General features: G+C 70.0%; 1 protein-coding gene across 4 annotated transcripts in view; it reads left to right on the plus strand.

Moving 5' to 3' along the window:
• Nucleotides 1–1,910: 1,910 nt before the first annotated feature.
• ABLIM2 (actin binding LIM protein family member 2) overlaps nucleotides 1,911–15,211 on the plus strand; it is a 70,070-nt gene continuing 56,769 nt past the window's right edge. For all 4 annotated transcript variants that reach the window (XM_054687971.1, XM_037529469.2, XM_037529468.2 and 1 more), the window contains exon 1: nucleotides 1,911–1,922. In XM_054687971.1, the coding sequence (XP_054543946.1) occupies nucleotides 1,913–1,922 (10 nt within the window). In that variant the 5' untranslated portion in view covers nucleotides 1,911–1,912. The remainder of the gene's footprint in view (nucleotides 1,923–15,211) is intronic.

Consider the following 15,211-nt stretch of genomic DNA (forward strand, 5'->3'; position numbering starts at 1 on the left):
TCTGGCTCCGTCGGCCCCATCGCCCAGCCTCGGGCTGCGATGCGGGGGCTCTGCAGGCCCGTCCACGGAGCCCTCACCTCGCTGGGGCCCTCCCTGTGAGGGCTGGCCGGTCAGCCCCAAGCTTGCCACTGACTCTCTGGGTGACTGGGCAGCGCCTCTCTGGGTCTCGGTCCTGTCCTCCTGCAGAACGCTGGGACCCTGACCCTGAGGCGCTGCAGGCTGAGAAGGGCTGTGTCTCCCTGACTCCAGAGGACTTGGGAGCTTGGTTTGTCCCTTGGCTGCGAGATGGTGACAGCCTCACCAGGAACCAGGGAGGAGACCACATGCCCGGCTAGGCGTTGGCCCACTGGGACAGCAGGCTGCTGACGCCTCTTCCAGGCAGGACACAGGACAGTGGGGAGCCCGACAGAGCTTCTCCCAGAGGCTGAGCCCCTGGGGAAGGGGCTCCCACCGGCGCCTCCCTCTACCTTTTCTCCTTCCATCGACAGGTGTCTGTGGGGCCAGTCTGGGCCAGGCCTGTGCAAGGCACCGGGAGCCACAGCAGCAGCACACCAGCACGCGCGGCGCCCACCCAGCGCCAGCCAGAGGGCGGGGGCCCTGGGGCCCTCAGACCCCACATCTGCCCTCGCCAGAGCTAGCGGCCCCTGCACAGCTTGGAGCTAAGGGCGGGCGCTGCACACGGCCACTTCCCAGATGGGGCTCTGATGCCCAGAGGGGAGGGACAGCTCGAGGCTGGCCCTGAGGGGAGCGGGAGGGACAGGACTCGGGTCCTTCCCAGGGCCTTCCACCCCACCACGCCGCCTCTGCCTAGTGAGCAGTGGGGGGCGGCTGCGGACGCCACCTTGGTTCCCGGGTCCCTGGGCTGTGTGGGCAGGTGGCGCTGGCCTTGCCCGCAGCCCGCTCTCCGGGACTTTGGCTGTCCTTGGGAGCCATGTCCTCCGCCTGGCGCCCTGGCCCCTCTTCAGGACAGAGGGACATTGCTGAGGGCCAGGGCAGGACATGAGCCCGGCCAGGAGCCCCTGGGGCGCGCTCCGGCTGACCCCCGCCCTCGCTGGCCGCATCTGCAGAGCCCTGGCCGCCGCCGGCCGTCCTGCCCCTCCCGCCCGCAGTGGCGGCCCGGCCCAGCCTCCGCACCCGGCGCCGGCCCCTGGTTAGTGCCAGGACCCGGTGCGCCCCGGGCTCCCACGGGGCCTTCCCTCTCCTGCCGGGACCCGCGGCCTGGGGCGGGCACCTGACGTCACAGAGGGCACCCCCACGGGGCGGGGGTGGGCCCCGACCGCTGGGCGGACGCGCCCCCTCCCTGGCGCGGCGGAGCCAGACCCAGGCGCCAGCCGGCGGGGCGCGCCCGAGCCCGGAGCGCGCGCCCGAGCCCAGTGCGGGTCCCCGGCCGCGGGGAGGGGCAGCCCCGCGCGCGCCGACACACCCCACGCCGCAGCCTCCCGCCGACCCGGGGGGGGGGAGCCCAGGTCTTCGAGGCCCCTGGCCGCTCACGGCGCCACGGGCGCGCACCCCAGCCCGCCCTCCCGGCCTCCCGCTCCCCGCCTCCCGGGGCGCCGCGGTGACAGCTCCGCGGGGACCTAGAGCGGCGGCGGGGGGCCGCAGCGGCGCGCCCGCCTGCGCCTGCGCGAGCCGCGCAGCCTGCCGGGACTTGTAGTCCGGCCGTCGGGAGGCCGCGGCGCGAAGGCGGCGCGGCGGGGGCGCGGCGCCTACACTTCCCAGGCGCGCCCGCCCGCGGCGGCGGGGGCGGGGCGGGGGCGGGGCGGGGCGGGGGCGGGGCGGGGCCGGCGGGCCGGGCGCTGCGGGCGCTGCGGGCGGCGCCGTGACCCGCGGGCGGGCGGGCGGGCGGGGATCGCGGCCCGCGCGGGCAGGAGCGCGGGCTGCGCAGACGGAGCCCGGCCGCGGCGCCGCCGCCATGAGCGCAGGTGAGGGGCGCGCGCGGGCGGGCGGGCGGGGCGGGCGCGCGGGGCTGCACCTGCCGCGGGGGCTGCGCCCGCGGCTCCGCCCAGCTTTGGCTCCGGGGTCTGCGGTCCCGGCCCGGCCCGCGGCGCCGGGGCCCTGCTCGCCCGGGGGAGCCGCGGGCCGGCGCGGGCGGGTGTCCTCGGCCGCTGGCGGCCGCGTCTGCAGCTGCGGCGGGCGCGGGCGCGGGGGGCGCGGGGGCTCGAGGGTCGCGGGGCGCGCGGGGAGCGGGGGGCTCCAGGGTCGCGGGGCGCTGGGGGCGCGCGGGCGCGAGGGGCGCGAGGGGCGCGGGGCGCGCGCGGGGCGCGGGGGGCTCCAGGGGCGCGGGGCGCTGGGGGCGCGGGGGGCGCGGGGGACGCGAGGGGCGCGGGGCGCGGCGGCGCAGACCCTGCCGCGGGGAGCTGCGCCGACACCCGCACTTTGCGGCAGGGCCGCCGCCCTCGCCCGGCTCCCGCGCCCGGCTGCGGCTCGCGGACCGGCGCCGGCCTCCTCCCAGACCTGGGGGCGCAGCGGCGGCGTGTGAGGAGGCCCGCGCCCCCCGCGCCCTGTCGGCGCCCCTCGCCCGCCCGCGCACCCCCCGCGCCCCTCCCGCCGCCGCACCCACCGCGTCTGACAACCCTGCGGGGCGCTGGGAAACCCCACGCCGCCCCCGCGGCCGCGCCCCGCGCCCCGGGAACCCGAGGCCTCGGCGGAGCCGTCTGAGGAGAGTCGGCGACCGGCCCGGCCTGAGGAGCCGCGCGCTGAGAGGTCCTGGGGCCAGGTCTGGGCCTGGGGCTCGACCTTCCATTCCCTGGCAGGGAGGGGCCCTCGCCCCATTTTTCAGGGTGCGCGGCTTTGAGTCGCCTGCTGAGCTCACGCAGAGGGGCGGGGATTCGAACCCGCGCTGCTCCCGCCTTCTGGGCTCGTTCCCGGGAGGCTCTTTGGCCACAGACTGCAGGAAGGCCCGTCCTGGGGCAGCAGAGGGGGCAGCTGCCTGGGGCGCTGAGCACGGGAGGGATGTGCATTCAGTGAGCTCTGTGCTCTCTGCCTGGGGGGTGTTTCCAGAGACCCCCACCTTCCCCTGGAGAACAGGGCCCTCCCCTCCCTGCCCAGCGCTGAGGGCCGCACCGGCTGTGGTGTCGGGGGAGGCTGGGAGCAAATGGCGGGCGGTGGGAGGAACAATTCTCTGGAAGAGGATTTCTGAAATGGGCAACCTGGTGTCTGGAGGTGGCTGGGGAGCAGGGCACCCCCAGACTTGGCAGAGCCTCCAGACACTTATCTAATGGCAGTGGGGAATGGCAGGGTGCACGGGAGTAATGTTATGCTTTCTCTGGCTATAATTGATACCTCCGGTCCTGTAATCAGAGAGAGCCGGGCAGGGGTGTTGCCCCCCCATCTGTGGCTGCTGTCTTGGGAGGCGGAGTGTGTGGGCAGCGGGCAGTGGGGTCACGGCTGGAAAAGGCCAGGAGACAGGCTGAACTGGCTCCTGCCGGTGGTCCTGGGCGAATGTGGCGTGTCCCGAGCTGGCGTCCGGGTGTGGAAAGGCACACGTGGGAAGCCATACACGCGCCAGCCCCAGGGCCTGCGGTCGCCGCTGCCGTGGCCTTCTGACCCACGCTTTTGGGACTGGCGTGAGCGTGCTCCCACCCACCTGTGGCTCCTGCCCCCGCCCACACCACACACAGTAGTCACTGCCATCTGCGCCCATGGTGGGGAGCCCCGGTGTGGCCCCTTGTGCTGGCCGCGGTGCTCCGGTGGCAGCTCAGGGTCTCTGGTCACTGCAGGCCGTAGCCCCCGCCCCCCCAGAGGCTGGTCTCCTTCCAGAGCCCACACCAGCATGTGGGGCTGGGCACCGCTTGGTCTTGTCTCCAGCTGCCCAGATGACCGTGGTCAGGGCCTGTGGCACCTGTCCCCCGCCCCCCCAGGCCAGCAGCTCCCCTATGTGCGCTGCCAGGCTGCAGGCGCTCCTTCCTTCTGCTGCTCACTGTGGCCTCGGAGATGCCTGGCAACGGCGTCGAGGCCCCGGGCAGCGCCTGCCCGCTCTGCTGCGTCTTGACTCCAGGTGGCCGGGGAGGTTTCCAGCCAGCACTGGGCGGAGGCAGGGGATGGCATCCGGGTCAGACAAGCCTGGATCCAAGTCCCGGCTGTGGTGTCCGAGTCTCAGTTTCCCCATGCATGGGGGTGCTGCTGGCACTGTGTGAGGGCTGGACCACACGTGTGGGTCTCTGGAGACGGTGGCGAGTGTGGTGGCTTCGAAGCACCTCCGTGCACGTGTTCACAAGGGTCAGGGTCGCAGCGGAGAGGCCTGATCCGGGAGGGCCTGCCAGGGCCGCTCTGCCAAGGGGCCGCCCCGAGCCAGTCGCCCGGGACCGCTGCTGTCCTCCAGGCGGCCTGCGGGTCTAGCAGGTAGGACACGGCCAGGTGCCTCTGGCGGAGTGGGGGGTGCTGCCCTGAGGAAGCAGCAAGAAAGGCGGGGCCCCCAGAGGCCGGAGGCCAGGGATCTGGGTGGGGGCCTGCTCCCTGGGCGGGCTCCCGGGGCACCAGGACAGCTGACTCCTCTGTGTCCTCCGGGGGGGTTTCTTCCGCACACGCCCGTGTCCAGATATCCTCCCCTCACAGGACACCTGCCATTCTGAATCGGGGCCAGCCACGTGACCTCAGCTGACCTTGGTCACCTCCCCAAAGGCCCGGTCTCCAGTACAGCCACGTCCCGACCGGCTTAGGGTTAGGGCTTCCGCATGTGAGGCCCCATGAGGGCTGCTCCGTCCTGGCCACGGGGTGAGGGTCCGGCAGCCGAGGGCCCCAAGGACGCTCCCTTCGGCACGGGGGTCCAGGTGGGGGTGGGAAGGACAGCCACGGCCTGAGACCCAGCCCCGCTCGGCTGGCGCAGGCCCAGGGTTTGGACAGAGACACAAGTCTCGCCTGAGCCGGGCCACACCCTGGGGTCCACCTGGGCATGACTGACTGCCCAGAGCAGGCGCCAGGGTGGGGGACCAGCCAGGCCCTCCTGCATCCCGCTGGCCGCTTCCTCGGCTGCACTTGCCCCACGCCCGCTTGGGCCCTGGCGCCTCGAGGGCAAGAGCAGAGACCCAGGGCAGCGCCGGGCCTGCTGCTGGGGGCCGGGCGTGCTCGGGGAAGTTCCGCTGGGGCGGGGAGGGGGACAGGCGGTGGCCGAGCAGCTCCACAGGGATGCGGCGGCGGGGGGACTGGAGGAAGGAGTGGGGTGTCGCGGGCCTCTGTGGGGGCGTGGGTGAGGCCAGGGCCCCCCCGCATCTCCCGTGACCTTTCGCTCCAGGTTACTCTGAGGTCCATGGGAAAAGGCGAGTGGCCCCCGCGGGCTGGGCGTGTGGCTGGCGTCCCGGGGGCCTCCACGCGGCCGGCAGGGCGAGCCTGGGTGTGTCCTGTCCTGGCCTGGGCGGGTCCTGCCTCCACCCCGCTCCCAGCTGCCCCAGTTCCGGGCCTGGACTGGGGTCCTGGGCTGAGTGGATGAACAGTGGGTGGGGTCACAGCAGGAGCGTTTGGGGGTCTTGTTTAGTAGTTGGGGTGTCTCTGTACGGGGATCTGCCTGGACCCAGCCCCCCGTGTGGCTCAGCTGCCGCCCCACTGGGCTTGTTATACTTTACTCTGCTTCCAGCTTCCCGGCCCTCCCGCCACGGTGAGGATTGCCCGGCTTCTCCCCGGGTGTGTTTGTCCTTGGCGCCGAAAGCGTCCAGTGAGACAAAGCCCTGCTTGTGGCCTGGAGGTGCCTGGAGGGCCCGGGCTCGGGCCGGTCCTGCGATCCCCTCCCCAGCACCTCTGCCAGACTCTGCCGGCCGGGGCCCTCGCCTGGAGGGCGCCTGTCTCTGGGTGACTCCCTCTGAGCTGGGTGCAGCCGTGACAAGTTGTCCTGACCCAGAAACCGTCCGGAGTAGCTTCCGTGGAGCGCGGCCTCCCGCCAGTCGCGGGCACTGGTGCTGCCACACGCCTCCTGAGGCTGGGCCATGTCCTGACATGAGGCGGGCGCCTGCCCCAACACTGGGTCCTTCGTGGCCCGTGGCCACGAGGTGGCTTGGAGTAGACCACAGGTTTTCTGGGATCACGTCCTGAGTTCGATGGGCTCCCGGGCAGCCTGGTCTGCTGCCCCTGAGAGAGCGTGTGGCCTGACTCCTGGGGCCCGTCCAGCCCGCTGCCCTCCGGCCAGCCCCGGTCGTGGACGAGCCTCAGCAGGGAGAGGAAATCACCGGGGGAGGTGGGAGGGTGGGCGGCCCAGGGAAGGGTCTGGCTGCCACTGTCCCTTTAAAGGGCGCCTGCCTGTCCCCGGGGCCAGGCCAGCCACGTTGCCCATGCCAGCTGCTGCCGGGACACGGGCTGCTGGCCGGATGCCAAGCCCGAGCTGCCCAGGCCCTCCTCTGCACAGACACAGGGCTCCCTCCCGCCCCTCCCGCGCCCCCCCCCCACGCCCGCCTGGCTGGACACGGGAGGCCCCCACGTGGCTCTCCCCTCTGGCCCCAGCCCCGCCTCCTGCTGCGTCGCGGCTTCTGAGCCTCAGCCGGCAGCGCCTGCCTGGACCCAGCGGGGTCCACATCGGGTGCTGTGTGGGAAAGGCTGGGCCGGGCCACTGGGCAGTGGCCTTGGCAGTCAGCAGCATGCAGGGGCAGCTCAGGCTTCCGTGCAGATCAGCGGGTCTGAACAGCTGAGGGGATGGGCTGACGCGCCAGGGCCCTCTGAGTTCTTGCGAAGCTGCCGCAGAGCCGCGCCCCAGGGTCTCTGTTGCCCGGGCTGTTTCCACCTCGAGGCCTCCTGGGTGTGGGTGCCCCTGCGGGAGGCTCTGTGTCACCACAGCAGCCATGCTCACCCGTGCTCCCGGGGACCTGCACCCCGCGGCTGGAGGCCCCCGTGTGGACACAAGCCAGGGCTGGGGGCCTCCTGGCGTCGCTCTAGGCATGAACGCGGGACTGGGTGTGACCCCTGCTGTGCCAGGCACGGTGTCCCCCATGGGCCAGGTGCTGTCTGTCTGTCCCCCACACATCACCAACAGCCCATGGCATGGTCACTGCTGCCGGGGCCTCGGCCAGGGTCAGGCGGTCCCAGCTGGCGCGTGTTCCTTGCGTCCCTGTGGCTGCCGGTGTGGCCGGAGCAGAGGAGCCACGACAGAGGAGGGGAGCTGGGCAGAGGGGATGTGGGGTGGCGAGCAGACGTGAGCGGGGTGTGCAGCTCGCAGCCTGGTTCCAGGCCCCTCTGAGCAGCCTCCCAAGCCCCTGCCTCAGGCTCACGGGACTGACGCCCCCCGTGGCCTTTCATGGTCCACCCCCAGCTCTGAGGCGGTGTCCAGAGCCCAGGAGTAGCTGCGGGCACAGAATGGCAGCTCCTCGCACGGCCCTGAGTGGCAGATGTGGCAGAGCAGGCGTCCTCCAGGGGCTCCTGTGTGCCCGGAAGGGGCGCGGCGTGGGGGCAGTGCAGGTGAGGGGCGGCGCGGGCCTGTTTCATGGCTATGTGTGCCGTCACGAGCACCTGCTGCGGCTCTGCTTCCCGGGAGGCTCGGGGAGACCCCACCCCAGCTCCTCCCGCTCAGGCGACTCCGCCCTCGCAGGAGGGCGAGCTCCCACCTCCCTGGCCTCCCGTGAGGATGCTGCAGCTCCGGGGTCTGCTTCATCTACGAAGCCCCCTCGCAGGGCCCCAGGTTAGGGTGCGGGCAGCTCTGGGGGGGCAGCTTCTGCGCCTCCTGTTTCCCCCTGTGCGGCTCTGGGCAGCGGGGGCCCGAGAGCCTGACCCCTGGGGATGAGCCACGCGCACGCTCAGAGCCGAGATGCTGCGCCGAGGCAGGCGCGTCAGGACTGGGCCCGGCCGGCGTGTCCCGCCCAGGCCTGCTGCCTGTGACAGCGGCGGGAGCTGGGCTCTGGGGGTCTGGGCGCGGCGTGGCACGTGGGACCGGCCCTCCCGTGCCCCGGAAATGCCCCAGGACTTGGCACATGGCTGCCGCTCGTCCATCACGGGGCTCTCATGTGCTTTGAGGACTTAAAATTATTTCCCCCTAAAGTGATCGAGGACCCCAAAGAGCTTTTTGCTCAAGTGGACGGTGTTGGCATTTACTGCATTGGAGACTGAAGTGGAGGCGTTTGAAAAGCACCCACTCGCTGAGCGGGGGTGCGGTGCTGTGAGTGGGGGTGCGGGTGCTGTGAGCGGGAGGCTGGGGGCTGTGGCTCGGCAAATTGCATCAATGTCTGCTTAATGGGGGCCAGCTGGCTTGTCGCGTCCGGCCGTGTCCAGCCGGTCCTGGCCATCATGCGCCACTTCGTGTCTGGAAAACTCCAGGCCACGCTCAGGCCTGGGGTGAGGAGGAAGGTGGCATCTTCATCTAACTATGAACGTGGTTTGGACCCCACCACCCCCGACTGGACCCAGCGCCCCGGCTCCCTGGACGCGGCAGGAGAGCTGCGGCCAGGGCGGGGCGAGCCGGGGCTGCCGCGGCTGTGAGGGCCAGGGAGGGGCCTGCAGGCCGGGCGCACTGTAGATGGTTTGCGAAAGAGCCAGAGAGCCCCCCCAGAACGTGGAGGGTTGGGGCGACGCCTTTTTCCAAGTGCCTGCTGCCTGCCTTCCCCGTGCATGTATTTTAGGGTAAAGGGACAGGCAGGACTTTGTGCACACTGGCTCTCAGAGGCTTACTTGGGCAGCAGCTGTTTGCTCGCCGCCTTTGCTGTTTTGGGAGGTGGACTTGCAGCGCGGCACGGAGGGGCACCCGTGTGTCACAGATGGGATTGAGAGCGTGTGCACGTGTGTGTGTTCATGCACGCCCTTGCGGTCATTCAGCCTGCAGTGATCAACAAGCGGGAGCTCTGCTCAGGCGCAGATTCCACGTGCTGGCGAGGAGTTGGGCGCGTCCTCCGTGGCTGCCTGGCCCGGGCAGGCCCAGCAGGGCGCTAAATATATCCCAGGGCGTGCCCTGGCAACCTCGGGGCCCTGCCCCCACCACGCCACTGACCAGCACTCCGGGAGGGATTGATTGTCTAACAAAAATCAATGCCTGCCGTTTCTGGAGTGTGGTAGAGTTTGTCCAGGCACCGTCTCCAGCTCCACGAATCCCCGAGGGGATCAGTGCCCCCAATTTGCAGACAGGAGCTCCCGGCCAAGACACGAAGGTGGCTGCTAGGTCACACACCGGTGGGGGGTCCAGATGGCCTGCCGGCCCCCGTGACCCCACGCTGCCTCCCCGGAGCCCGGCTCCCCTGGGCTCCTCCCGATGAGGGCGTGGTTTCGCGTGTCCCCGCTCTCCTGCGCACGGTGGGACCAGCCAGCTCATGCCACTCGGTGTCCTCATGTCGCCCCTGCACCCCCTGGTGATGCCCGCCCTCCAGGTGGGGACACTGGCCAGTGACAGCAGAGCCTGGCCAGGTGCTCCCTGCCGGGGGTGGGCTTTGCAACGGTGGCCTCTGGCAGGAGTCTGTGGCCTCACCGGCCTCTGTTCTCACCATCTGCACCAAATGTGGGTCGGCTCCCAGCCGAGGCCGCGCGGCCTCTCAGCTCAGCAGGAGCCTGTTTCGTGGCTCCCCGTGACTCTCCTGCACACGCACCCCCCCAAGCCTGGCCCTGCCCCCTGCCCAGGCGGGGTGAGGCCTGAGGGGACAAGGTCATCCACCATCTGACCACGGGGGCCACGTGGGAGGGAGGAGACTTAGCAGAAACCATTCCTTTTTTACTGAAAATACGACCTGCCCTCAGCTTCCAAGGCCAGCACCTTGGAAAGGACATCATTCTGGAGGTTGGGGTCTTGTGGCCGTTTCTGCCCCCTGGGGAGCATGCTCCCCTCAATACCCTGCTTTCTTGCCTGTGATTCTTCGGGGTACCCTGAGAGGCAGCCAGACTCCTCAGCGGGGCTTTGCTCTGGATTCAGGGATGGGGACAGCCGGCAGGCCAGGGTCTTCTCCCGCCACGCCTCCACTTCCTCTCTGAGGAGCTGCCTCTCCCTGGTGACTGATCCCCAGGGGACTCCCCCTTCTCTGGAGACCCTCCAAAGGCAAGCCCACCCTGGATCTTGTGGAGCTGAATGGCCACATCTCTTAACACGAGCAGCCCAGCACTCGTGGGGCCAGGGGAGTCAAGTTTTTCACCTGGGCACATCTGTCCACCACCCAGGCTCTGGGGGGACCTGGTGTGGCTCTTCCCCCAGGCAGTACATGGTGAAAACACCCAGTGAGAATCCGCTGCCCAACACCTGGGACAACCTCTTGTGCGAGGGAAAGCCTGGCAGGCTTCCTGAAGGAGGTGACACTGACCTAGTAGGAGTTAAGCCAGGCAGCTTGTGCAGTGCCCCAGGAAGCTTCTGCAGAGCTGCCCCTGCCCCTGCCCGGGCCCTGGCTGAGACGCAGGTATGCAACCCTCCCCACCCCCACGGGGCCCCCTGGTCTTCTGCACCTGGCTCGGCTCCTCACCCGCAGTAAGTGCTCTGTGCCATGTGAGCAGCTGTGGAGTGCGGCCTCGGGGAGCACCGGGGCGAGAGGAGCAGAGATGTGGCTCTGCCAATGCAGACCCGTGTGCTTCTAGAGGTGAGCATGGGCCTGGGAGCACGCTCTCCAGCAGCCTCCCCAGGCCTCCAGGCCCGGCCAGGCTTGGGGACTGTTGGTGCCATAGGATCTCAAGCCATGGCCCAGGAGCTGCGAGGCCTGGGGGCAGGGGAGGCGGGGGGTGGTGCAGGGGACATGCTGTCCTGTGATGGATGGGTCAGCAGAGGGGAGATGCTACCCTGCCCCTGCCTGCCCTGGCTCCCAAACCCTCCGGCCACCCTCTGCCTGGGGAGGGCCGGCCCGAGGGAGGGGCCTCTCCTCTGAGTTGCAGGATGGGGGAGCCGTGAGGGAGGGGGGCAGGCGAGGCTCCTGGTTGGGAGGCTGGGCCCCTCCCACCCACACGCCCCCCCCCCCATCCTGACCCTGCAAGCTCTGGGTCCAGCCCCTGACCCTTCACTCCAGGGTAGCCTGGCACAGAGGGGCCTCTGCAGGCCTGGCCACACAGTGCTGGGTCTGGTGGCTCTCTGGTGTGGAGATGTCAGGGTGGACATGCGTCCTGCCTCTGACCTAAAGGGCACCATGAGCCCTGGGCCCTGCCCTGTAGCTGGGCGAGGTTGGGCATCCGGAGGAGCGCACGGCCCCGCCCCCTGCCCTGCTGTCCCAACGGGCCATTGCCTGGCAGCATTAGGATGCTGTCGGCCACAGTGCCCGCCCATGGAGACTGCACCCCAGGCTCCTGGGGAGGGTCTCGGCCGCCTCACGTCCCAGTTCTGGAAAGAGGCTTGTGCCAGGAATAGAACCTTCATTTCCCGAGGCACCGCCTGATGCTGGGTGCCCCAAGATGGGAGAGGAGCGGCGCTGGCACCTCGAGGGGGTGGGGCCTGCCGGCCCCGGCATCTGGAGCTGGGGCCTCCCGTCCCGCACAGGAGCTGGGCCAGGGGCCTCCCCCCCAGTGGCAGAGCCCTGGTCGCTGGGGCTGCTCCGTCCGTGCCTCCTGCAGGGCCGCCAGCAAGGCGCGTGCACGCTCCTGGGTGCGCCTGCGCGGGACGCCGAGGCCCAGGGGAGCGCGCCTGGCCTAGCAGTTTGGGCCCCGGGCCTTGGGGGAGGAGCCAGGCCCTGCTGGTCCTGTTCGCGGTGGGGTCGCCGGGGTCTTCAGTCCCCGCCACCCCCACCCAACACACACATTTTGTCTTGAAAATTTTAATCATCTAGAAAAGTTGTAGAAACAGCGCGCTGAACCCTGTGCAGCCGCCTGGATGCGTCAGCTCTTCACGTGCTGCTGCACTCTGCTCTGCCGCCTCCCTGCGCCCCTGACAGCACTCAGTCCCCTCCGGGCCTCGCACCTGTGCGGAGCCTTGTCCGTGAACCCCGGACCGTGCCCCTGACAGAGCTTCCCTCTTCTCCAGGAGCCAGGCCAGGGGCGCTGAGCCCCGGCCCGCAGGCCCCTTACCCGGCCCGGCCCACCAGGGGTCCCGGCTTGGCACGGGCGCCCTCTCTAATCTGCCTCTCGCCCCAGGGCACTCTCTGCGTTTCCGGGCTGCGTGTGTGACTGGATTTCCTCTTCCCTCTGTTGCTTGTTTTTCTGTGGGCTGTTCCGCGGGGCTGCCGGCCCGTTGATTCAGGCGGATGGGTGTGGGGCCTGCGTTGTGTTTTGTCCGCAGATGAACCGCTCAGGACTGTGGACGGGAGGGCCTCCCTGATGGGGCTGGGGTGGACGGGCCGAGGAGGGGTCTCTGAGCTGGACACCAGACTCGGGCGCCTCAGCTCTCCCTCGGTTTCCCTGCTGGTCCTGCTCTGGGGGCTGCCAAGGCCCCCTCGGGGCTCCTCCTGGCCCTGGGTCCTGCACCCCTGCTGACCCCTCTGCTGGACGGTCCCATCTCCACAAGCTTTTCTCAGTCTCCGAGTTTCGTGTCCCAGGAAAGGGCCGACATCCTCCCAGGGCTCCCCCGCACCCCACGGCCGGACCCCGTGTTTCCCTGCCCACGACGGTGGCCCCGCCAGGCACCCACTCCATTGGGTTGGGTCATCCTGCGCTCCTGGCGCCTGCAGGGGGAGGGGCCTCGCGCCGGGCTCTGGCGCCTCCTGACGCGGTGTGGGCCTGCCGACCACCCTGGCCCGGCGTCCAGGAGGCTCCCGCCCAGCCACCCTGGCTGATACCTGGGGCCTCTGTGCTTCTGCCTTCTGCGCACGCCCACGGCAGGGCCTCCGGTAGGCACTGCGGGGGTGCGGGGTGGGGCTTCCTGAGCCCAGGTGGAGGCAGGCGGCAGGGACAGGATGGGGATCCCGGCTGGGGGGGGAGGGTAGGTGCTGGGCTGGGCTCTGCATCCAGGAGTCCCGCCAACCTGGGGGCCCCCGAAGTCTTCACTCTGTGCTGGGGGCCCGTGGCCAGCCTGGCAGGGAGGGCGCACAGTGGCGTGGGGTCTGGGCACCCCTGAGGGGAGACCTGCGGCCTGCAGTGTCGGCGGCGTGCCAGCTCAGAGCGCCGGGCGGGCTCCATGAAACGGGAAGTCCCCGTTCTGATTGAACCGTGTTCCCCAGACAGTGAGGTCCCGGCGAAGGTGACCCCGTTTTCGGTTGGGCTGTCGCCGTGTAGCGGGGAAGGTGTGGCCATGCTGGAGCAGGATGAGAGAGACCCAGGCGCAGGTGTGTGCGCGGGGCAGTCCCCTGGGGCGCCGGCACCCCAGGAGCGGGAAGGAGGGGGTCCCCTGAGGTGTGGGGGAGCACGGGCTGCTGATGCCTGCCTTTCGACGCTGGCCCCGGGACCCTGAGCGCCAACGTCGCTGCTGAGGCTGCCGTGGTCGCTCGCCCCGCGGCCCTGAGAAGCGCGTCCAGGCAGGACCAGGAAGGAGGGTGCGGGCGCCCTGTGTCCAGGCCGGGCCCGGCACCTTCACGGCCATCTCGAGCAGCCCCGCAGCGGGCGGAGGCCAGGGAACTGGCCGAGGGCCAGGGTCACTGGGCGCTGAGCGTGAGCGGCAGAGGGCCCGCGGCGGGGCTGGGTGTGGGGTGTGGGTTGGACGGCCACGAGCCAGGCATTCTCTTCCCTCGGTGAGCTTGCCTGGGGGCTTCCCGGTGGAGGTGTCCAGTGTGCAGATGGCTCTGGGGCTGGGTGCCCAGGGGTGGCCAGGGCTGGGCATCAGGAGTCCTTGCCAGAGGACTGGACGGTGTTGCGCCGGCCAGACCTGAATTTTTATGACTGGCAAATTGTTGGTATTTTCCTTGCTTTAAAGTGACCTTGAGAATCTCCACCATCTGTCACGGGGGCCAGACCCGGGGCCGTCCACTCCCCGCCCATCCGGCCCCGCCCGTGAACAGAGATGGGGGGAGCAGCCACCAGCAGCACAGGGGAGGGGCAGGTCAGCGGGGAGCAGGGGCGTCCAGGAGGCGGGAGGGCATGGGGATCTCTGCGGGGGGCTCGGGGTGCAAGTGGGGCATGAAGCCACCTCCCACGCCCTTTCCTTCTGGCCAGAGCCCCTTCTGAGCCCTGGGGGGCCCGCCCCTCCTGCAGGGGCAGCGAGGGCTGCACGGTGGTGCCTTCCGGGCAGCGGGCAGCCCAGTGTGCCCTGGGCACAGGGCGCACGTCTCTTTTCTGAGGTCATAGCTATCACTCTGGCGGGTGCTGGGGTGGCAGGCTAGGCTAGGGCTCTGCGCCGTGGGTGGCGACCCATTTGTGGGCGCGAAATCAGTTCAGTGGGTCCCAGCAGCGCTGGTTACGTAAGATGTGGAGCCGAACAGGGAGCGAGCAGGTGCCTGTTTGGAGGCGAGGTCTGCTGCGTGTTCCCAGGTCTTGTCGTTAACCCACCGCTGCGGGCTGGAGGCCGAAAGACAACCCCCAGATCAGACCGGCGCTCGCCCGAGACCTGTGGAGAGGGCATGAGGATGGAATGAAATCCTGGGTGTTGCAAAGGAAGGCTGTCCCCATCATCGGGGAGTTCTGTGCAGCCACGTTGTTCTCAGGCGAGAGAGGCCCAGGGGGGTCATGGCGGACACAGTAGACGGGCTGGACCCTGGGGGCAAGGGCGGGCGACGTTGCACAGGCCAGGGGCCGGCTCCCTGCTCCCCGGGCCCCGCGGGCTGGGCTGGCACCCTCCCCTGGCTGGCAGGACATGCAGCCCAGACTTGAACCGGCCCCGTGGCCCGAGGCCAAAGCAGCCCCCACCCCCGGCCAGCACAGGGCACGGTGGCTGCTGACAGTGGGGTGGTCGTCCTGTTTATAAGCCAAGGGGGCATCATTCTGGGTTGCAGGGTTGCACCCACTTGTGGGACCCCTGGGCCCGGCAGTGATGCTCTGAGGGTTGCCTGAGGCCCCGGGGGTTGCCTGGGTGAAGTGGGGGCACCGGGGAGCTGGGCGGGAGGTCAGGCTTCAGTGTAGCTCTGAAGGCCCCAGGCCGCCGCTGCCCGCCCTGCTCCAACTCTCGGAGCCCTTGGGAGACGCTGGCCCCTGCTGTGGGAGGCCGGCTGGGCCCACCCGGAGGCGCTTCGCAGGCGGCATGCACCCCACGGGACTGGCCTGACCCACCGCACTCTCGCCATGTGGCTCTCCTGCTCAGGGCCAGGCCCCCCAGGGACCAGGCCGGGCAGGCCCAAGCCGCCTGAACCTCCCAAGCCTCAGTTTCCCGACTGGCACACTGGGGCTGCATTGTGGGTTAAGTAGGCTCCCCCCAAATTCATGACCGCCTGCGACCTTTGAGAGTGGTCTTGTTTGAAACGGGTTTTGCAGAATTAAGATGAGGCTGTGTGGTGGCCCCGGGGCTGGTTCCGACCGGCTCTCCCAGCACCCCGCGTGGCTGGCAGGGCTCGAG

This window comes from Talpa occidentalis, unplaced genomic scaffold (genome assembly GCF_014898055.3).
Source record: "Talpa occidentalis isolate TD23 unplaced genomic scaffold, MPIMG_talOcc4v2.1 talOcc4.6, whole genome shotgun sequence".
In the NCBI taxonomy this organism is placed as follows: domain Eukaryota; kingdom Metazoa; phylum Chordata; class Mammalia; order Eulipotyphla; family Talpidae; genus Talpa; species Talpa occidentalis.